This window comes from Neltuma alba, unplaced genomic scaffold (assembly GCF_004799145.2).
Source record: "Neltuma alba isolate B1F8T4 unplaced genomic scaffold, ASM479914v2 tig00004329_pilon, whole genome shotgun sequence".
Classification (NCBI taxonomy): Eukaryota; Viridiplantae; Streptophyta; class Magnoliopsida; order Fabales; family Fabaceae; genus Neltuma; species Neltuma alba.
The window spans coordinates 107-13751 of record NW_021633658.1 but is presented as its reverse complement, the minus strand read 5'-3'; the positions used below and the strand labels follow the sequence as shown (position 1 = coordinate 13751).

Sequence of the window (13645 nt, the reverse complement as noted above, 5' to 3'; positions counted from 1 at the left end):
CATCCACTAATCGTAAAATCTCATCAGTAACAAGGCTAAGAAATTATCAGTAAAATGATCAGATGTTACTCAATGATTAAAAATTAATTTGAATTATCAATTAAAAGTATAATGCACTTATTTTATACTTATTTTCTTAAAAATATCAAGAAAGGTTGGGTTGCTCCAGCATATTTTTTTCCCCAAGTGCTGCAAAGAGTATTTAAATATTTTCATGTCATACAAATACTGCAGTTGAACATTTAAAAAAATTTCATAAACATATTAAACGTAATTTTAAAACTCACTTTTATTTCTTTTTCAATTTCATTTCTCATTTCTTTTCCTCGTCTCTTTCTCCCCTCCCCCCAACCCCCAATCAGCTCTTCTGGTCTTTTCTTAAATTTCAGATACGAAAAGAGGATTATCTATTTTTTTTTTCCAAAGAAAAAAAAAATTCCAACCTACACGTTCGGCCTTTGACTGGAGAGGCGGAACACTGTGCAAACTCATTTTCCAACCTCGTGGGGCGAACCGGTTAGCTGCCAAGCATTCTCTCTTCTTCTCCCTTTCTTTCATTTTCATCCATCACGTGTTGCAAAAAGATATAACACATTCTGAACATTTAGTTTATCAATTTTTAGTAACATTTTGAAAAGTAATTACTGTCTTGACAGAAATAATTATCCACTTAAATAGTAAACATTTTTTAAACAATTTGTTTTCTTATACTAACACAAGTCATCATCTATTTATATATATAAACATTTATAACTACACTACTCTAGTTTCTTGAAAGAGTGAGAGCTGAAAAGTATACTCTAAAAAGCCTAGTTTTTTTTTTCCAAATTGAAATCAAACCTGCTTGTCTGGCTCTAACTTATTAGATGCCTATTTCCTCCAGACATGTCAACATCTGAAATTGAGCAGACCCATAATAGTTGTAAAAGGAGGAAATTAAAGAAGTGTGTCTCAGTGAAGAATAAAGTAAAATCTTGCCAAAATTTAAAATGGGGTTGGAATATTAGGTTCTTCCTTCTCCTCCTACTTCTTCTGATGTTCATATCCATTTTCAATTCGTTTGACTTTCAGTTCTCTCATGAATGGTGGATGCCTCTACCACTCTGATGAGACATATCTCAGCCCAACGCCCTGCCCAATTAATGCACGATTCAGAGCACAACGTCGCTTGTTATTTCACAAACCATCAAGCTGCTTCAATTTAGTTCAGCATCATTCTGCTTAATTATGCATATATAATAATAATATATATCAGAAGCAGCTCGCCAGTGCTGAGAGAGACTACATTTTCTGGTTGAACCACACCACATAGATATGGCTACTCAATGCAGATTGTTGTGGTGTTTTCTCATTCTTTTGGTTCTCTCAAACTCTGTTTCTTCTCAAACCGTCGTCAAGACCTTGCCTGGTTTTGAAGGGAACCTTCCTTTCTTTCTTGAAACTGGGTTAGTCTATAGTGTTTGTTTGATTCTGCTGAGAGATTTAACAAGACTTGCATTGGTTTTGAGGTTTTTAATTTGTGTGTTTCAGGTACATTGGGGTAGGAGAAATGGATGAGATTCAGCTGTTTTATTACTTCTTTAAATCAGAGAGGAAGCCAAATGAGGACCCTCTTGTGCTCTGGCTTCCCACTGGCCCCGGCTGCTCTGCTCTCTCTTCCATCTTGTACGAGAATGGTGAGTTCTTCTTCTCTCTCACCTAACACTGCAAGTTCGATGTTTTCCATATGCGAATCATTGATATGGACTTTTGACTCTCAGTCATCATTATTCAACAAAAAAAACTTGGTTTTTCCTGCTAAATCTAATGACTTTAGTATTTTCATAGCAAATGTTCCGGTGCATACTACAAAATTATTCACTAGTGTCTCCAATTAATTCATCAATGTGTAGAGTGGGAGGGAAAGGACGCATTGTTCTCTTTCTTATTATTTGTTGATGAAACGAAACAGAGAAAATGATTTTGGCTTCTTTTCTATCGTAGGAGTAGGATGTTACCAAACAAAGGGTCAATTCTTTTCACTAATGTTTATTGGGCGTTATTTGGGTAAAGCTGATGTAACACCCTGATTTTTATTAGAATGTACTACCTCCGGTCTTAATTATAATTATAAGAGCTAATTGACTAATTTAAAGAGATCAAAAAAAGAAGTTAAGTTAGTTATTTATAATAAATATGTGTTGTCTTTCTTAAAATATCCTTGTTAATTAAGTGTATTGGTTGTAACTACTATTGTTAAAATAATTATTTTGGAAAAAAAATACATAAATATGAGAAACAAAGTGGATTGGGATCTTATATTTAGGATTAAAATAAAAGTCAAACAATGTCTTATATTAAGGATCGGAGGTAGTATCTAGTAGCATGATCTTATTTTCTTGGTATAATGTTATTTTTCAGTTACATCTAGCACCTTAAAAATTAAGATATTGGACACACTAAAAATAAGATGAAGTGCTAGATGCATAAAAAAAAAAAGTACTGGATGTAATTAAAAAATAAAATCAATATGCTAGATATATCTTTACAATGTTTATTTAACGTTTTCATTATTTGTCTCTTTTCTACGCAATTAACATGCGAACAAATATAATAATTTCAGACAGCATAAATACTTTCCTTTTTTTCAATCTACTTTGACTTTGATGGTAATTAATTTCATAGGTTTTACATATATTTTTTTAATATATATCACCTCATATTAAACTATATGACCTCACATAGCACTTTAAAAGAAATAATATTTTCAGAATGTCCATTTTTATGTCCCCCTCTGTTTTTATAGGTCCAATTCGTTTCAATTACAAGAATTCAAGCATCCAAGACAAACCGGTTTTAGAGTTGAATATTTACTCTTGGACTAAGGTGCCTCATATTGATTTATTGCTTAGTTATAATTTTTATAATGATAATAAGAACAATTTTATATTAAAAATTTGATGTTCTATAGGTGGCCAATGTAATTTTCCTGGATGCACCCGTTGGCTCTGGGTTTTCTTACTCAACAGCTTCCTCAGGATACAACACCAGTGACATAAAAACTGTCTCAAACATTTACGAGTTTATCAGAAAGGTAAACTAAATTTATAAATGAATTTTCTTAAATTTATTTTTTAATTTAATCATAAAATGATTCTGCTAATTTGATAAATTTATTTCTTAATTTAATCATAAAATGATTCTGCTAATTTTGATTATATATGGTGTTTAAAAATAACATGCAGTGGCTCTTAATGCATCCTGAGCACATGGAAAATCAACTTGTAATTGGTGGAGAATCTTATTCTGGCATCATTGCTCCAGCTGTTGTCCAGAAAATTTTAGAAGGTAAATTATCTCTAATAAAATAAATTAAGAAAAATTATGAAGCTTGTTATTTGAATTTGTTTTGCTTAGTCCTCTTCTTGCTGTCACTGCAGGCAATGCAGCCAAAGAGCATCCCTGGTTGAATATCCAAGTAAATACTATTTATTTTAATTTCTTTATTTTTTCCAATTAAAAATATAAAAATATATATATGTGTGTGTGTATGCTAAAGGGGTTTGACTTATAAATGTGCACACAGACTTTGGTTGTGGGAAACCCATTCACTGATGTATATTACGATATAAATTCAAGAGTTAAGTTTGCTGACAGAGTTGCACTTATATCTGATGATCTCTATGAGGTAATTTTCTATAAATAAAATTCATATATTTAATAAGAGTTCATTAATTTTGTTAATGATATTCTCTAATATATGGTTTAATTCACTTGCCTTGTTATTTAAAGCAAGCTAAATTTCACTGTCATGGAGAATATGTTCACCCAAACAGAAGTAATACTGCCTGTGCTGCGGTTCTTGAAATGATCCATCGGGTAAGTATAATAATTACAACTTGAAAGTTTCTTGTATATATATTTTTAATACTAATCGTTTACTGATATTACTGATTTTTTTAATACTTTTTTTGAGAATAAAATTCTGAAACATTTGATAACAAATTAATGCAGTGTTTGGAAGACTTGAATGCTGCGATGATACTGGAAAACAAGTGTCCAGCTTTCTCTCCAAGACCAAAGAACATCCAGTGGGATTTAGGTTCTCTTGGTCTTAATCTCACTGATTCACTCTTCTCAGAGGCCAATCCCATTACTTACACCGGATATTGCAGAGTAATACACACACACACACACACATCCTCTTCCTTTCTCTTTTCTCTTCTCTTTCTTCCTTCCTTCCTTTCTTTCTTTCACCATTTTCATTATATGATTCATGCCTCATTTCTTTGACCCACCTGCAGAAATATAACTATCTGTTTGCCTCGCTGTGGGCAAATGATTTAGCTGTACAAGAAGCTCTGAACGTTAGAAATGTAAGTCTGTGTATGTGTCAGGATCTGAAGTTAATTTAAGAGTATTTTTGACTGATCAGTAGTTCTGGGATGAGGCAATCCACAGGGAACTATAGAACATTGGGAGAGATGCAATAAGAGCATAGCTTACACTCGTGACATAAAAAGTAGCCTCCATTATTACAAGAACTTTTTAAGTGCAAAGCCTCTCCGAGTTCTGGTTTACAGGTAAATCTACAACACAAGTCCGTGTTGTATGGTTTTTGCTGTTTGTTTGCTTCTGAATTAACAGAGGGATTTTGGCTTGGTTGTGGCACAGTGGAGATCATGATCTGATCATCCCATATGTGGGCACAGAGGAATGGATTGCAAGTTTGAACATGACTATATCTGCTGGTAATCATGAGTGGAGGCCTTGGTATGTTGATGGACAGGTTGCAGGGTAAGTAACATTTGTTTTCAATGACACTATTATTATTATTAGAGCTGTCAAAACGGACTAGTCTAACTCATACGAGTTGTTTCAATAGTTCCCTAAAGGTCAAGGTTAAGATTAGACTTTTTTTTCTTTTTTCTTCTGCAGATATACAGAGATATACACCAAAAAGGAGTTCCGTATAACATATGCAACAGTTAAGGTAAGAGAATTATAACCATTTTGAAGAAGTTTTGTTTACGAATAAGTGAGTGTAATGAAATTGGGTCCTGAAGACCAACAAGGTTAAGGAAGGCCTCAATGTTTAAATATTTATCCATAACCAAAATTCTCACATCAGTATCGGACTTTAAATTCACACTCTTATGGGATATAAGCCATGTTTCTAGCAATTGGATTAGCTTTCGTTAGCAAAAAGAAGAAAAAAAGTTTTGTTTCTCATTAAGTGAAATGATAAAATTGAAATATGGTATGAATGGAATTGTGCAGGGAGCAGGTCATACAGCTCCAGAGTACAAGCCAAAGCAGTGCTATAACATGATTGAGAGATATCTTGCTCATTTCTTCCTTTAACGGACAACCCTTGTGTGCTCATTCCACCAAGCAGCCTCTTCCTAGTGCCACCACAGTAAATGGAACATTTTTGGAGTTTCCAATTTGTAAGTAATAATTTGACGACCATATAAGGCTCAAGTAGATCCGTGAACATTTCCTTAGCAATTAGCCCTGAATTAATCTTTGCAGAATAGATCTATCAGTTGTATTTCTTGCCTTCCTTTTTGTGCCTCATATATATAGTTGTAAGTAATAATTTGGAGTTAAAAGGCTTTGACTTTTTGGCACATTATCATCTTCCATTTAGCTGAAGAAGACAGAAAGAAAGAAAGAAAAACGAAGTATACCTAGCTTCTGAAACTGACAGTATAAATTTAGCTGAAGAAGAAAGAAAGAACGAATGAATGCAGAGTTAGATTATGTTATTATGGGGCATATATGGGTAACTTCTCAGAGACTTTCTTTTGTCACTTTCATCTATGGAATTCCATTTCTTCAATTGCCTCTCTTACTTCTGATCGAAAAAGTGGTGTTGAACATCTTCAATTGGGCCTCCGTCCAAGATTTCAGTGACAGCATAAATGATTCTGATCGGTCTTTTTGTAAGAATGCTTCGGCTGAAACTTTTTCACCTTCTAAGGTTCAAGTCTGATCATAAAGTGATCTTGATCTTTGATTCAATTCTTAATGCCACTCACTCTAAATTCAAACACGTTGGTTCCAATACTGCTTGGCTTGCAGAAGATGAGTTTCAGATTATTGTTGAACAAGGATGGATTAACAAAACTTGGCTTCAAGGAGTCTAAACTTTCTCCACTGAAGCTTCAAAGTCGAATGATCAGCCCATGGCCAGCATGGAATCAGATTTCGATTTATTAATTACATTGATTAATGAGGGACAAAAATGAAGAAAAAAAGTTAATTGAAATTACAGATATTCTTTAAGTGTATTTTATAAATACGATCATACACACTCCAAAAACTGAATCTTATATATAAAATAGGAAGAACACTAATTAAACTTAATTAATTCATGTATTTCTAATGACATTGTAGCCTAATAACATGAAAAAAAGAAGAAGAAGTTGAGTTTGATTCCCTTGTAATCTGATGATTTTAGTGTCTACCCTTCCAAAGAAAAAAATTAATTAATGTCTTCAACCTACTTTCATTTTCTTAGTTAGATCCTTATTTAATAACCAATGCTTTTTAATATTTAATGGATAAAACAACCCCCCTTATTTTTTTGGTACCATCACAGCCCTAGATTTTCTTGCTGATAAGAACAGATGGAGTGGCACTTTTCAGTAAAACTTTTTGAGGATATGAAACAATCCGTAGATTCAACTTCTGGAACGCAACTCTGATCTTCCGTTTACTCTAAGGTTTAAACTTTAAAGCCCTGCCCCATAGGTCTTTTTGTTTTGTTTTTTGTTTATTTATTTATCTTTTCACTACCCTGCCCCATGCTCAAATAGGCTTCCTGAATCCTAAATAATCTCATTAATCTGGTTTTTTCATATTTGAAAAACCAAAAAAAAAATTAACACTTCAAAGTCATAGAAAAGAAAGTAGTCTGTGATATTTTATAAATATAGTTAAATCGTTAAAATATTTTTGTTTTAAACTTGTTATTATCAGTAAATTTTTTATTATTTGTTATTCAATATTTGTTATCAGTTCACAGTTTATTAATAAATTTTTTGAAATAAAAATATTTTAGTCATTGAAGTATACAAGGCACCACTTGTTAATTTGCAGTTTTTTGTTGTTGTCATTTTTCTTTTTAAAAAAAATCCATGATAAAGAATAAATCAATGAAGATACTCACGAGGAATAGAACAGATTCTCGGGAAGGCAAGCTGTGGCAGCCCAGATCGACGACTCTTTTCGGCGGGAGAGGGTGGGATGGGTTCGCCAGTTACTTTGCTTGCTCTGGGGACATCAATCGCAATATAGGTTTCTTGGGATCTCTTCCAAAACCCTCTGATTGAGTAAACCTAACCTGTGTTTACTGCACAAGCTACTGACAAATGAGGGCAAATACTCGCGACCCTTTAAAATCTGCTAACGAAGGGGACCCAGATGTAACCCGACCCTCAGCTACCGCCGCCGGAATCTCCGTTGGAGTCATTCATCGGAAGAAAGGCACCGGCGTCAGAGCGTGGCTTCTAATTGACGCCACTGGCCAGACGCAAGTGGTGGAGGCCGGCAAGCACGCCGTCATGCGCCGAACTGGCCTGCCTGCCCGAGACCTGCGGATATTGGATCCACTTCTGTCCTATCCTTCCACGATTCTGGGGCGTGAGAGAGCGATCGTCATAAATTTGGAGCACATAAAAGCGATAATCACTGCTCATGAAGTTTTGCTGTTGAATTCGAGGGACCCATCCGTCACCCCCTTTGTTGAGGAGTTTCAGAGAAGAATTCTGCATCATCATCAAGCCACTAAGGCTCAGGTTTTGCACCCTTCTTCATTTTGTTATTGTAAATTTCTTATGATTGTTGCATTTTATATTTTATGTTTCTCAAATCGCTGTTTGCCGTGAAATTTTCTAAGATCTCTTGATTTCATCTAATGTAGCCCCCGTTTTCATAGTTTATCCAATTGTCTTCTGTCTTTATGGAAGTGCACAAATTATGGCAGTCATTACTAGATGGACGTTAGCAGCAAGGAGTCGATTATATCAACATGTGCAATGTCAGTGATAGAGTTGCTGAATTTTTTTATTAACACCTATAGTAGAAATCATGGAATAAAAAGGGGATAAAAGGTTGCGATACTGCTAGTTCAAAGGATTATCCTATGGGTCCTGGTTTTAAGGAAAAGCAATTGATAGCCTAGTGATGTGTTAGCTGTTAGGGTCTGTCTAGGGGTATGAGCTAAGTTAGAGTCATCTTTTGTGGGTTTTGAAAGCCTTTCCAGCCAAGGGGAGGGGGAGTTCAGTCTTTTGGTTAGTGAAGTGTCTCTGTAGAGTAGTTTTGTCTCGAATGTCCAGTGGCTCATGCTGTGTGTTGCTGTGTTGTTTCTTGTTAGTTTGAGTGTACGAGGGAGATGGGATTGGATTGAGTCATTATTTCCCTTGTAATCTGACTTTATTATTCAATAACAGTATTATCAGTCCCGTGTTGTTGTCTATTTCTGGTTTTTGTTCGATATCAAGATTATTAGAGTTGAGGGCTCTATCAGTTAGCATATCTTGATACAAGTAGTTTGGGATGGTTTGTTCAATATAATAGGGATCAGATTAGATATGAAAATCACCTCTTAAGTTCTTTATAGAGTGACTCCCAGGACCCCCCCCCCCCCCCAAAAAAAAAAAAAGCCATTTTGATCATTGCAAGTTTTATCCAACACTGTTAAGATGAGTCTGCTATAGACTTGTGTGTGCTTTATTTCTTGTTTATTTACCTAATACAATTTGTTTTATTTTGTCTGGTAATTGTGTGTTATCATTGTCATCATTATTCTCAATAGTACAGGAGGGAAATGGCGATGATTCAACCTGGACAAAATTGTATGATTTGGAAGAGCCACAATCTAGAACTGTTAGTCCTCGAATTCAGGATGGGGAAAGTAAAGGAGAAGAGAAACAATTCCAAAATAGAGATGGGATGAAGATTCTCCCCTTCGAGTTTGTAGCACTGGAGGCATGCCTTGAGGCTGCTTGTGGAGTGTTAGAAAATGAAGTACATATATTTTGCTCATTTGCTATTTTTCTTCCCTTATCTTCTCACTTCCTACATATTTATTTTTCTGTCATCTCTTTGAGCAGGCAAAGACATTGGAGCAAGAGGCTCATCCTGCCTTAGATAAGCTGACTTCAAAGATTAGTACTCTCAACTTGGAACGTGTTCGTCAAATTAAAAGCCGCTTGGTTGCAATTACTGGTCGAGTTCAAAAGGTGGGTATTTTTCAAACCTTGACTACCTCCTTGCAAATTAATCTTTGATGATGTTACCCATTAAACAAACGTTCCTTCATCTGTGATTTGAATATTTTCTTTCGTGTGGCACACTTTTGATTGTTATTGCATACTACTCATCTCCAGGTACGGGATGAGTTAGAACACCTGCTAGATGATGATGAAGATATGGCTGAGATGTATCTGACAGACAAGTTAGTTCAGCAGCTTGAGGATTCTTCAGCCTCATCCATGAATGATAAAGATGACACGGAAGATCAAGAACTTCAAACTGATATGGATGGCAGGCATGTAATTTTACCGTCATTTTGATCACATTGAATACTTACTGTGTTGAATGTCTTATCTATAATCATTTAATTGTCTGGTACTAGGATACCTGCGGAAATATCATTGGAAACTGGGGGTGGTTTTGCTCGCTATGAAGATCATCAAAATGCACTTGGCAGGGACAGCCATGGAACTCGTACTAGCGCTACCTACAGTACTATTACCAAGCAACTTGATGTAGAAGAGCTTGAGATGCTCTTGGAAGCATACTTCGTGCAAATTGATGGCACACTGAACAAACTATCCACGGTTTGCAAATTTTATTGAATTTTTGTAGATAGACTCGTTCTTTTTTGTAGCCTCATGTGGCTATTTTTTGCCTCACTTGAAGGTTATAAGAAGTTTTGCTGCAAAAACAAGTTGAAACATTTAATTTTTCCGATTGATTAGGCTGATGACATGTTTGAAGGATGCTTGGACGACCTGTGAATGTGCCAATTTATATGTAGGAGATTTAAACAAATAATCAATGTTTCCTGTCAAAAGTTATTGGGAGGACTTGCTGCTTTGCCAGTGATAACTACTGGGCTTGAACTAGTTGAATTTCTAGAGCTTAATAGTTTCTTCCTAAGGAACCAAGCAGAAGGAGTTGAAGACTTCACAGTATATTGTTGAATAAAAGGATTCACAGAATTGATGCTCGTATCACTTGTTATATACCTGCAGTTCATTGAGGAGCAAAAAAGATTTTCAACAATTTATCACTCGTTAGATTAGATACCTTCTAAACACTTAAAACATGCACGGCATCTTTTAGACCCATGCCAACGCTTAGATACTTTATTTTTGTCTAGATTTACTCATATCACGTTGGGGGTGCTAAAGTACTCCATCAATGCTTGGATATTTGCTTGGATTACTTGGAATAACCTCCCCCCCCCCCCTCCTGTTTTGAAGCTGAGGGAGTACGTGGATGACACAGAGGACTACATCAACATTATGCTGGATGACAAGCAGAACCATCTGTTGCAAATGGGAGTGATGCTGACAACGGCAACCCTAGTCGTGAGTGCTTCAGTGGTGGTGGCTGGCATTTTTGGGATGAACATTCATATTGAGCTTTTTGATGCTGGGATGCGGGAATTCCTCTGGACCGTTGGTGGCAGCACCGCGGGCACCATATTCCTGTACGTGATTGCCATTGTCTGGTGTAGACACAAGCGTCTTCTGGAGTGAGATTCACTGGCCGCCACAATGTTCAGATACCATGTTCATACTTTGTAAAAATATATCAAGTGAGCCATCAACACGATGATTCATCAATAATGTCTAGGAGGTTTACTTCTACGGAACAAGATTAAAGCGATATGAGGGTGACTTTGATTCAAAAGAAAAAAAATTGTAATATCACTTTTTTCAATCGAAAAGCAAACCAGCATAAAGTGTTTGTGACTTGATTCCGCCGAACAAAGTATGATATTCGTGGGTGCTTTTTGAAGTGACCAATAATGTGATTTCTTTCAATTAAAAGAAGTGTTCGCCTAGAATGACTGAAACCTTGAATTTATGTTATGCCAGGTTTGAAGTTTCAGTTTTATGTGTCAAGCATTTTTAATGATAAAATGGCATCGAATGACTGAACAACATGTGATAAAAAACAAAATCTTCAAGGTTCGATGGGATATTACGGTGAAAACTCCAAAAATGAAGCAAGAGAATGTGAATTGAACGACCGAAGTACGTAACGTAAAAGCATTGGGATATGCGTGGTGGGCACTTTAGCAGTAGCAACCGCATCCTCATTATCCATTAGCGAAAACTGGTGGCTGCAGCAAAGCGGTGAGATGAGTTCGATAGGCCAAAGCATACTGATGGCACTCACAGTAACAGTGAACAAGTATGCTTCTTCCAACTTGCAGGCCGTTTCTCACAGAAAGCATCCTAAATCGCCGCCCAATTCCGCCGTCACCACCAGTAGAAGAGGCCTCCTCTTATCCTCCCTCGCGGCCGCCTCCCTCACTGATCAAGTCCCTGACTCCAGAACTCTCCTTCTCAAGAGTACACCTCCCTCGCTCTCTCCCCCTCTATTGTTTCTCTTCCGCTTTCTTTCTCACTGTTGAATTCTTTTTCCAGAATACCTCAAGAAATCAGAGGAAAACAGAGATAAAAATGACAAAGAGGTATACTCTTTTACTGGCTGTTGAATAGTATAGTTGAGATGCTATTTCTGTGGTGTGAATTGATCAAATTGTGTGTGATATTGCAGAGGCTGGAGAGTTATTACAAGCGTAACTACAAGGATTATTTTGAACTTGTGGAGGGAACATTGAAGGCAAAGCAGCAAGATCAGCTTTCTGATACAGAAAAAGGTATCCTTGATTGGCTTAAATCTAACAAATGAAAAAACTCCCTTTTACATTCTGCCCCTTCTCCATTACTTTGGAAATTGTACATTATTATTATTCCACTCATCTAGTAATGTAGATATTATAATGGTCGGTAGATTGTGATTTCCTGTTTCTTTCGATCCTGAAACCCCATAAAATTTTTGGTCGCTTCAATCCTGCCTTTCTTTTTTTTTTTTTTTTCTGTTTTACTTTATCTTCAGACATAAGGTTGATAACAGGCCCTGATCTGATGCTTAGCAGAATTAAATTGGACAAAATTAACCAAAAAATGAAGAATTATAAAGATTAATCTGATATATTTTATAGACTTTTCGCTAAGTAAATCAAACCAATGACTAAGTCAAGACCGAGAAGAGGTTTCCAATGGGAAAATGACATTTGGGTCTCTTATAAGGGAATTATTGACACTTGAGTTATTTAAACACGTATGTAATTCTTTTGAGATCAACAAATTAAATACCATATACTGTAATAATTTGTTGAAAAATAAATATCTAAGTACTTATTTAAAACACTTGATTTCATTTTAAAAATCATTTTGTTTTCATGTTTTCCCCATTTGTAGGTCGCATTTCCGCTAACATGCATATAATTAAAAAGAGTGATGGTTTGCTGCAAAATTTGCTAACAGTATCATGAGAACGGGAGATTATGAAATTTGAAATTAGAATCAAATGAGCAATTGCACATACCTTTAAGATGATTTCAAAATAGCCAAAAATGCATATGTGAGATCATCACGAAGGCAGAAACATAAACACAGTGGCAAAGAATGAAAATAATAGCGAGTGGGGGTTACCAGTAACAATGAATCCAGAAGAAAATGTTATTGTGTGTCCAAAAATAATTCCCCGTAAAATTACATAATAAATAATAAATTGTTTAAAATTACAAAATTTTCATCACCCTAATAGTCAGTCACTACTACAAAAAAGAGTTTTACGACGCTAATTTTACGGTGGTTATTAGAAAAACATTGTAAAAACGGTGGCATTTCTGTAATTATAGGCGAACTTTTAAAGGCGGTTTTTTAAATAACTGCCGTAAAAAGTCTTTCAGAAGTTTAAAATTCATTGCGTGATAGTTTTCACTTTTCAGAGTCAGAACTCATAGTCTCTGATACCATCCTCACTCGATTTTCTCCCTCCTCTTACATTTGTTGGCGTTTATTCATTGCTTCTATCATTTCCGCCATGTTCTTCCATCACCGTCGCTGTTGCTGTTGTCGTCGCCATCGCCGCATCCTCTTCATTCTTATTTGTGAGTTTTTCACCTCCATTCTTTCTGTGGATTTCATACTTTTTGTGATTTGATATGATTATTTTCTTTGGTTAAAAATATGATGTTTAATCTGAGTTTAAAGAGATATGATTTTTAGCATATCTAAGTCTTTGATTTTATCTTTATTAAATGCTAGTTGCTTCGATTTGGTGGCTGAAGGTGAAGTTAAGTGACACTATTACAGCGGGAAGAATCTATATTTACTCCATCAGAATGCTTTTTAACTAGTGAGAGACTTTCCTTTGAGGCTTTGTTCTCCGTTCCATCATGATCAGTAGGATGAAACGTAGCTTAAAAAAAAACAAAAAAATTTCACTGCGGTTATTTATATAACCGCCGTGAAAAGTCACATGCCACGACAGTTCTTAAACCGTCATGAAATCCTCTACATTTTACGTCGATGGCATAGACGTCGGTCTCAAAACCATCGTAAAA

At 35.6% G+C, this 13645-nt stretch overlaps 3 protein-coding genes across 5 annotated transcripts; all 3 read left to right on the top strand.

Annotated features, from left to right (window-relative positions):
- The first annotated feature begins 1246 nt into the window (after positions 1 to 1246).
- On the top strand, positions 1247 to 5489 carry LOC114744296 (serine carboxypeptidase-like 18). The gene is made up of 14 exons (XM_028932467.1): positions 1247 to 1445; positions 1531 to 1676; positions 2786 to 2865; positions 2951 to 3073; positions 3225 to 3327; positions 3420 to 3457; positions 3566 to 3667; positions 3772 to 3858; positions 3994 to 4155; positions 4284 to 4355; positions 4441 to 4562; positions 4654 to 4776; positions 4918 to 4972; positions 5260 to 5489. The coding sequence occupies exons 1-14, from the start codon at positions 1315 to 1317 to the stop codon at positions 5341 to 5343; spliced, it is 1428 nt and encodes a 475-aa protein (XP_028788300.1). The 5' UTR covers positions 1247 to 1314; the 3' UTR covers positions 5344 to 5489.
- Positions 5490 to 7215: 1726 nt separating this feature from the next.
- LOC114744304 (magnesium transporter MRS2-3) lies at positions 7216 to 11021 on the top strand. The gene is made up of 6 exons (XM_028932474.1): positions 7216 to 7784; positions 8809 to 9015; positions 9102 to 9230; positions 9378 to 9538; positions 9626 to 9830; positions 10479 to 11021. Exons 1-6 carry the CDS (start codon positions 7359 to 7361, stop codon positions 10755 to 10757), a joined length of 1407 nt encoding a protein of 468 aa, XP_028788307.1. The 5' UTR covers positions 7216 to 7358; the 3' UTR covers positions 10758 to 11021.
- A 174-nt stretch (positions 11022 to 11195) lies between these two features.
- LOC114744305 (uncharacterized) lies at positions 11196 to 13266 on the top strand. Of its 3 annotated transcripts, none has more exons than XM_028932475.1 (4): positions 11196 to 11579; positions 11655 to 11701; positions 11788 to 11890; positions 13028 to 13266. In XM_028932475.1, exons 1-4 carry the CDS (start codon positions 11366 to 11368, stop codon positions 13240 to 13242), a joined length of 579 nt encoding a protein of 192 aa, XP_028788308.1. In that variant the 5' UTR covers positions 11196 to 11365; the 3' UTR covers positions 13243 to 13266. The 3 variants fall into 3 exon arrangements, with proteins under 3 accessions (XP_028788308.1, XP_028788310.1, XP_028788309.1); XM_028932477.1 differs by having other exon boundaries at positions 13014 to 13266; XM_028932476.1 differs by lacking the exon at positions 13028 to 13266 and having other exon boundaries at positions 11788 to 12082.
- Positions 13267 to 13645: the final 379 nt, after the last annotated feature.